The sequence below is a fragment of the Fundulus heteroclitus genome, chromosome 12 (genome assembly GCF_011125445.2).
Source record: "Fundulus heteroclitus isolate FHET01 chromosome 12, MU-UCD_Fhet_4.1, whole genome shotgun sequence".
NCBI classification, from domain to species: Eukaryota; Metazoa; Chordata; class Actinopteri; order Cyprinodontiformes; family Fundulidae; genus Fundulus; species Fundulus heteroclitus.
This window is the reverse complement of record NC_046372.1, coordinates 33,116,787-33,125,563: the sequence shown is the minus strand read 5'-3', so window position 1 is coordinate 33,125,563 and position 8,777 is coordinate 33,116,787. Positions and strand designations below refer to the sequence as shown.

General features: G+C 40.6%; 1 protein-coding gene across 1 annotated transcript in view; it reads left to right on the top strand.

Moving 5' to 3' along the window:
• Window positions 1-276: 276 nt before the first annotated feature.
• inpp5l (inositol polyphosphate-5-phosphatase L) overlaps window positions 277-8,777 on the top strand; it is a 29,699-nt gene continuing 21,198 nt past the window's right edge. The window contains exon 1 of the mRNA XM_012863358.3: window positions 277-833. Coding sequence (XP_012718812.2) covers window positions 774-833 — 60 coding nt within the window. The 5' untranslated portion in view covers window positions 277-773. The remainder of the gene's footprint in view (window positions 834-8,777) is intronic.

The following is an 8,777-nucleotide window of genomic DNA, read 5'->3' as shown; positions in this document are numbered from 1 at the left end:
TATATATATATATATATATATATATATATATATATATATATATATATAATATATATATGTGCCATTTAAAGAATTTGGGGGAGGCTGCATTTATACTGCTGACTATGTTCTCCCTCCCTTCCGTTTTGCATTGTGTTGAAATACACGGAAGTGTGTGGCTATAACATGGAGAAAATATGGAAAAGCTAAGTAGGAATAGGTGTCTTCAAGGGTTTGTCGTGCCGTTTGCTTTTAATTTTTTTTAAATTCAAACTAAAAGTTCCCGCGACTAGAGGGCGGGCGGAGAGTCCTGTCACAACAATCTGCCAGCTTCCTCCGGGTTGTTTTGTTTGAGCGCTTCTGAAAGCGGCAGCAGCAGCGGCGGTGCAAGCGCGCTCGCCCCGTCCAGACAGTTTTAGTCCCTTAAGAAGCTCTACTAGTCCAATTAGCCCCGGAGGTGGCGGGGTGGGGGGAGGAATCCACGCAGCAGCTAAACTCTCCGCCAGCGGGGACTCGGCGATGAGTATGAGCCCTGCCGAGGTGCCGTGCGCCGACGACCTGAACCGACAGCCCGCCATCCGCAGCGACAGAGTTGGACCGCGTGCGGCGCGCACACAGTGAGATGACAGTGGCGTACTTCCAGCCGCAGCTCATATAAAAGACTCGGGGCTTGGCTTTTGTATGGTAAGCTCGTTTTAAAGCTCCCGACAGAGGCGCTACCGACGAGTCCCGAGTTTCCCCCCACCACCACCGCCACTTAACCGGGGGCCGTTTCTGAAAGTGGTCGCTCAAACATGGAGACGTTCACCGATGTGCTGCTCGTCACCGCAAACGTCGGCTCGCTCTTCGACAACGTAAGTGGCCTGCGGACAGGTAAAAACTGCAGCAATAAACACGCAGAGGCAGCCACAGCGGAGGATTAGGGCTCACTCAGAAGCGACTTACAGGCAGGCAGCACTAAGTTTTTGCACTAAAAGGGAGACTATTGTGTTGGGTGAGGATATAACGGGTCCTGAATTGTTCTTATCCGGTTGTAAAGTTGTGTAATTCACGTGTCTTGTGCGGGTGAATCGGGTTCGTCGCAGCGGAGGTGTTCTTCCGCTATGTGATCAATAGCGCAGGAGCTCATCCGTCGTTACCTGTTGACGAGTCACGTGACCCGATCCTTGTCAACTCGCAGACGCTCGTTCGATTGAACGGGATATGACCAAATATGGGGAGATAATTCCTGAAATGCCACAAATGCAGTTGCCAGGAACTAAAACTTTAATATTCTTCTTCATATTTCCTTATAAATGTGACATAAAAATGTAAAGAGACGTATTGAAGTTAAACTCATAAACCTGAAGCTGTTTCTATTGGTTCTTTCCATAATTAGAAGGCGCCTTTCAACAAATTAGAATATCACTTAAACGTTAATCTTGGCGATTCAGTTCGAAAAAGTGGAAATCGAGTTCTGATTCATTATGTAATAAACACAGTGATGTGTTTTGACCTTTTATGTCTTAATTTAGATTATGGGTTACAGGTCATGACAGCCCTAAACACAGAAAATTTTAATTTTACATATAAAGAGGATGTTTTATAATGAAAAAGATGTTCATATTGCACTCAATATGTGGTTGGGAAGGAATTCCAGAATGCTTTAACAGTGGCCTTCAGCATGTCTGCAGTGTGGGATCTGGTGTCTTTCATCTTCCTCTTGAAAGAGCAGAGAAGCTGTACTGTTTGAGTTTATTTGGAGCAACAAATCTCCAGCTATAACGGCTGTTACACGATGTCCAATCAAATATAGTGAGTGAGCCATGTTTTTACCTTAGTTGGAAATAATAGTTAGTGAGAAGTTTGGACATAGGTCAACTTCTGTTGTTTTTTTTTAGCGTAAAGTTGGCTGAGTTGAGGACTGTTTGTTTCGTGGTGAGAGGTTTACGAGTCGCTTAACATAAAGAATGAAGCGGCTGAAAGCCATATGTTTCTGTGCTGCGGCTTTTGAGAGGTCTTTGCTGCTTCGCAGTTTATCCTCAATGATTGTGCAACTTTTTCCACCGCATATTCTCCTTCCACTAAACTTTCTGTTAATACGGTTGGATAAAGCCCTCTGTGAACAGCTTCTTCAAATGTGACCTTTTGTGACTTGCCCTGCTTGCGGAGCGTGTGAGGTGTACATGTGTTTTATTTTTTGAATGGAGTTTCTGGAATAAATTCCTGTTCGATTATATTTTAATGCCAGTGTATTTAAAAAAAAAGCACCTCGGTGGTTCACTAAATACACAGAGTTTAGTCTAGTGTTGGACTATGCTAAGCAGTTTGTGTAGATTACAAATAGGGATGCACAATATTTTGCAAAACCCGATATTGTGGTATTCTTCATAAATATTTAATGAAAATCTCGAATTTTAAATGACCAACAGTTTCCTCCCTTGTCTCGTTCTTTTCCATCGTCACAACATCTTAACCACTCTCCCTGAGCTTTACTGTCTAGGTCAATAAAAGAGGCGGCAGGTCAAATTTCACCTGATTTAAGAGTCTATAGACCTACAGTTTTATTAAAAACAATAATTTTATTAAAAATAATTGCAACCGCCATCAAACACCATCGCTGTTTATGCTGGAAGCAATTATTCTTCCTGGAAAGCGTTTTACTAGTAGGTGTGGTGGAGTTGTAGAAAACAGGCAGATCCAACAGCCATGACATTCAAGCTGGCTGATTCCGTATAATTGAAACATTGTTTGGAAAAGGAGGTCATTCAATCTCTGGAAAATCAACAGGTGTCCCGTCATTGGATGATGAAGGCAACAAATGTTCTACATGCCTGGTATTTTGCAACCCTCCATGAAAATCTATGTAAAAGATGATCGACATACAGTTTGTGTTGCTTAAACTGGGGATTTGATGAAGGTGACATATAAAGCAGTGCAGAAATCGATTGGCTTCTCAGCTAAAATCATCTTGCTTATTAATGGAAACCAAAGCTAAGATAAAGATGAAATAAAGACTCGTCCAATGATGAGGGATCAGTGAAGGTTCACAGCTCCCTGTGAGCTCAAGCCACAGTACGCTGTTGTGCTTCAAAGCATCGTGCTTTGGCAATGTTTCTTATATCGTGTTTTTAGGCCCATTTATCACATACCAGTGATCACGGATCAGTGTGAATACATCAGAGTACCCGTAGAGACCGTGCTGCCTTACACTGAACAGAACAGGCCTTTGTATTGGGTGTTTTGACAGCCAGCAGCATCTGGGTGGTAGATAGATTAACATTATGGGGGTCATCAGGCCAATACCCGAATCTTAATCTTATAGAAAACTACTGCGGTGACATCAAACATGCCTTGGTTTCTGAAGAGAAACCAAGGAATGCAAAGGAACTTTGAAATGTAGCCCAGGGGGCCTGGGCTAGAATGTGCGATCAAGTCTGTGCTACCCAGATGTGAAGCACTTTTCAGAATCAGGCTATGCAGCTAAATATAATTCAAGGGATTCCACAGGGAAAGTTAAATCCTCAAGCAGCTTTCTGATCATACAGTTAAGATTTGAGTTGGTTGAGAAAACGCTAGACGCTGCTATATAGCTAGCCTCGTATGCATTTTTTATCTGATCTTTCTGAGGGGTGATGAATTTGATAAATTGTTCTTTATATTTTGATTACCAATAGAATTGTCAGCGTTCCAAATGCATTTGAATATATGGAAATAAAAGGTATTCTAAGAGTTTTGAGCTTTGGGATACTTTTTAAACACACCGCTATTATGTTGAACAAACCTGTATGTTCTCCCTTTGCAAGTATGAATTTCTCAGTTATGTCTCCACATCTCAACAGAAAATAGGATAACTTTAAATTAGTGCTGGGCGATAAAAAGATTTAATCGATAAATTCGCATTTTACAATTTTTGTTAAGATTTAATTTTTGGAAAATTGGGATTTTATTTTCCCAATGAACTCATTGGACTTCCATGAAGACAATAAAAAGCATATATTATATTTACCTAAACAATAAGTGTTTAAATATTGTAAAGATTAAACTTTTTATCATAATACTTTTTTACCATAATACGAGGCACTTTAATTTACTCACATTACTTTCTTAATTTACTCATTTACTTTTCTTTTTTTAAGTAAGTTTCAAGTTACACAAGTGAAGTGAAGCCTGTTCTTAGTTCATTGTGTAAAACCACTAGCAGCAAATATTTTGTTGTATTTTCATTGTTTACAAAGGCTGGGCTGCCATTTTGTTTTACAAGTCTGTTTCACAGCTTGTATTTAGTTGCACTATGAATTCAGGTCAACTCTCAGACAAAATGCTTGAAATAAAAGCAAGTTTTAAGAATAAAAAATGTTTGTGTGTTAAACGAAAAGGAGGAAAACACCGATTAATCGGATTTGGTATAATAAAGTCTGAGATTTCATTTTTAAGCCATATTGCCCCGCTCTTGCTTAAATGCAATCTTTTACTTATGTTTCTTAGACAATATTATATTTCTATAATGTGGCGTAGCTTACCAATTGTAGTTAAGTCTTATAATAACATCACATTTAGATCAACTTAATGGGTCCAGTCTGTTATAAAATGTACCTACTTATCCATTACTTTCCCTTGTTTTTGCCTGGGCTGGCTGGGTGAAACGTTGAGACTTTGCAGGGAGGACGGCGCTTGCAGTCATGGAAATTTGGCTCGGGACCATATTTCCGTTTAGCAAATTTACTTCCAACGATTCCATGTGAGATCCCAGAGTGGGAAATGCATAAACAGATGAATATCTACTCGCCCTGAGGGGAGTTGAGCCTATCTACATAACTTTGGCCCATTCTGCTCATATAAACAAGCAGTCTGAAACGTTGACTCGGGGTAAGAGAAGGATGTTAAACAGACCACAGATTAAATCCTAACGCTCTACAGAACTGGACTTTAGGACCGGAGACACTATCTGCTTTTACGTTTCAGTAGCACTGCGAAAAACAATCTTTGTTGCTCATGTGGAGACAGGACTAGCCTGTCTAATAGTAGAATGCAAGGGGCGATTTTTCTTGTTCTTGTTTGTAAAGCAATAAGAACCTTTTTGTGGGCCTTATTTTCAATAAGAAGAAGGGTTTGGGTACAAATTTACTTGTCCAGTGTTTGTCTTCTTTAGCGTGTGCTGTGAACTGTGATGAGGTCTTGCACCAGTCACTAAGCCTGGGCGGTAGTCACCCCTGTCATGCAAATACACTATGCAAAGCCCTTTCTACAGTCATGTGATTGCACCTGACAGCAGAAGAATTGATCTGCGCCACCAAAACACACATTCTGCACCAGTATGGAAAAAGAAGTCAGAGTGAAGTTTGTTTACACTTCTCCAATCCAAAGAGATCCTTCACTGAAATCCCCCTTTTAAAAACACAGTTTTATCTGTAAGGTACAAGGTTAACTCTAAAAGCTTAGTTTTATTAGCCTAAAAGAAGAAAAAGTTAATGTAGAGGGAGAATCACAGCAACATACAGTATGTATTTTCAGTCTGTCTAACCTTGATCTTGGGAAGTGCTTCTGGGGCCCTGTGCACACGTCAACAAGCCATGGAAAGTGGGATTGTTTCTCTGTTTCTGTTAACACATCAACATGACATTTTAATTGTGATTTCTGTGCACAAAATAGTAGGAATATCAAAAATGGTGTAATTTTTCTGCCGCACCACTGGTTGGCGGCATGTTCTTTGTGCCTTAATGGTGTCAACAAAGAGTTCAAATGCATCAAAACTTTTTTGCATTTACGAAAATAAAACTGTGAGAGCAACTTCACCCTGCGCTAGGTACAAATGTTGTGTGCACAAGATCTTGGTTTAAGTTCCTCTGTCTTAATTTTTCCACCTTCTTCTCTCTTTTTAATGCTGAACCCTGTCCTCTGTTTTCTAGGCAAACAAATTAGAGCTTCACAGATGATGGAAGAAAAAATGAAAACAATTAATGTTTTATTGCTAAAAGACCTTATGAATCAATTATAGCATTCCGTCACTTTGGCTACACACCTGCCGTCAACAACAATGAATGATATGTCTGAGAAGGTTTATCGTTCCGAGCAGGACATGATTTTCCTAAAATGTACTAGTTTGGACCCAAAGGATAGGGCCCAGGACCACAAGGGAACATAAGGGAACCCAACACAGCCATTGGTTTTTCCACTCAGACTTTATCTCTGCACACATTTATCTAAGGAAGACATTATTAGATAAGGACTCTGACAAAAGTTTGGGAACATTACAGTAATTTCCCCTGATAAGGCTGTTTTAGTTAGAAATTAGCTGAACTAAAACAGCCTCATCAGGACTGTGCAAGGGAAATGACGGCTGTAAACATAGTTGCAGATATTTTCTGTTATATGTTTATAATCACACATTCTCCAAAATATCCAACGAGCTTGACTTTCTTTTCGGGTAGACCGTCATCTTACTGTAGTAGTCAACAATTCCCAAAAAAGCTCATGAGCTCTTTTTTTGGTAGATTGAGGTGAGAACTGTTCTATAACCTGAATTTTATCTTGCGCTGGAGGGTCTGTCCCTTGAATCACCACTTTGCCCAAGTGAGCGACTACTGTCCTGTAAACTTACACTTGGCCCTCAACTACTTTAATGCTCAATCTTAAGGGTGCTAGTGCATTCTTTGAACCAAAGGGCGTAACTGCAACAGTACATCCCAGTTCAAGTGATAAATGAGGCGATTTCCCGAGCATGTTCAGATTGTGGCACGTGCCAGTAATGCTTGATTAAATCAAATTTACATTCCAGTTGTTCCGGTTTCTCTGGTGAAGTGCACTAAAAAAGCTGACAAATAGGGTTAGCTTCTTCAACTCTTCTATTTTCTCTTATAGCAGTTTCGCTTTTGCTTTGCTATACAGTGAACAGTCTGGAACTGCACCCCTCTTTCCTGATACCGACCAATCACAGGCGTGAAAGGGCTTTATATGTTGAGTGACGTGCAGCCCCGAGAATCCCTCAGCCAAAACAAACAAGATGGCTGCTGCTACGGAGCGTTCGTTTGCTAGTGTGCTTTCTTCTGTTTTACAATCATTCACCGTAGTCTCCGCTCGACCACGGCTGAGAGGAGATGTTGAGAGGAGAAGTCTGATTGTGCCTTTTTCACGTCACATCCGCAGTTTCTTCATCCGTGTTGAAGAGAGGCAAAAGTTAGTCTGGCTGGCCAGGCTAACCTTCTGATGGCTAAAACGAGTGGCGATCATTTTGATCAGAACCATGTTGAAATGCAGAATATGTACCTGAAAAACAGGCCTGAATGACCGCTGTCTCCATCTCACCTGTAGGGCGGACCAGCTGAAACGGTTCTTGTAAAGACTGGTCATCTCTGTTCCTTGATTAGGTCACTGCATGTGAATGACTAAGCATCTTCTGGTAGAAGGAACAACATTTAAAGTGGCGGTTGTCTTTTTATTACTAGAAGCTGCTGAAGGAAAATATTCAGGAGAGTCTTTACTCCTGACCCACATGATTATAGAAGCCGGCTGTGTCCGGCCTTACTTGTCTTGGTTACTTAGCAGCTTCTTTTGAGAAGCTGAAACCTTTTAACACACTTTATTCCTAACTAAATAATTACCCTTAATGACCTGAATTCCTTGAATGAGTTTCTTGAGGGCACACTGCAAGAGCAACTATACTCTGCACTAGCGCAGATGACAAAAAATGACGACGTATAGTCATCTCATTCAGTCTCACCCTGACCTTTCGAACAATGACCAATATCTTGCTGAAGGAAAAGAGCGACACTTATTTAAAAAGCAAATTAATCAAAAACCCGTGTCTCTAAGAATGTTTACAGGTTTCTTCTGGGCACTACCTACCAATGAGAGAAACCCTTTAAATATATGCATGGTTTGTAACCTGGGTCAACAGACTGGAATGGAATCATCCATGTCCATTTCCGTCACATAATAGCGTATGAGTTTAAAGGCTGTCCGAAATCGGCACAGCAGTCAGAAGCTGCTTTCCTCCAACGATAGTTTTTACTGTTGACTCCATGAAAGGTCAAGGAACAGGAGCTATAATTAGACGTTTTCGAATGGAGTTTATAACTCTTTTTGTAAGAGCTGCAAAGACGGGAAGGGCGGTAGGTTTCAGTGAACAACTTCCTTGATTAGATATAGCCTTAGTCTGTAACACAAGACACAATTTTTTCCATTAACCTTTTCATACACATGCCCAATGTCAGTCTTGCTTCTTGTTTTGTTTGTAGATTGAATTCTTTGGTACCGTTACCACTTACCCGTGAGTGGTCGGATAATCTCTCCACCTTAAACTTCATAAGCACTTTTCACTTTCTGCTTATTCAAGTAGGTAGCTATTTGTCAGGCAGAGCAGACTCAAATTGCTTAAGCAAAATAACCTCCCTCAACTGTTGAACTTACTCCAGGCAAAACTTGACAACGGTACCCTAGCCCAGATGGAATTTCATTAGTTGTTTGCTCACAGATCACATTTTCTCGCGGCCACCTTCTACCATCAACACACCCTTCTCAATAAGCTTTTTCTTTTACAATAGAAAAAACTGTCCTTTTTTTTAGGTTGTCTTGCACAATAAGTGCCAAAATGCTCTGACACTTCTAACAGCGACTCTTTTTTTCAAAGCAGCTCACAACTATTCATTGGGACTTTGAAAATAGTCACGTACAGAAGGTATTGCGACACAAAAACAGCATTAAATATACAGTTCATGCTTCTGGGACTGGACCACAGAAACACACAGCCAGGTAACTCGGCTAAGCAACCAGCTAGTTGGTGACTTACTCAGGAAGTTACTAAAGTGTATGTGAGACAA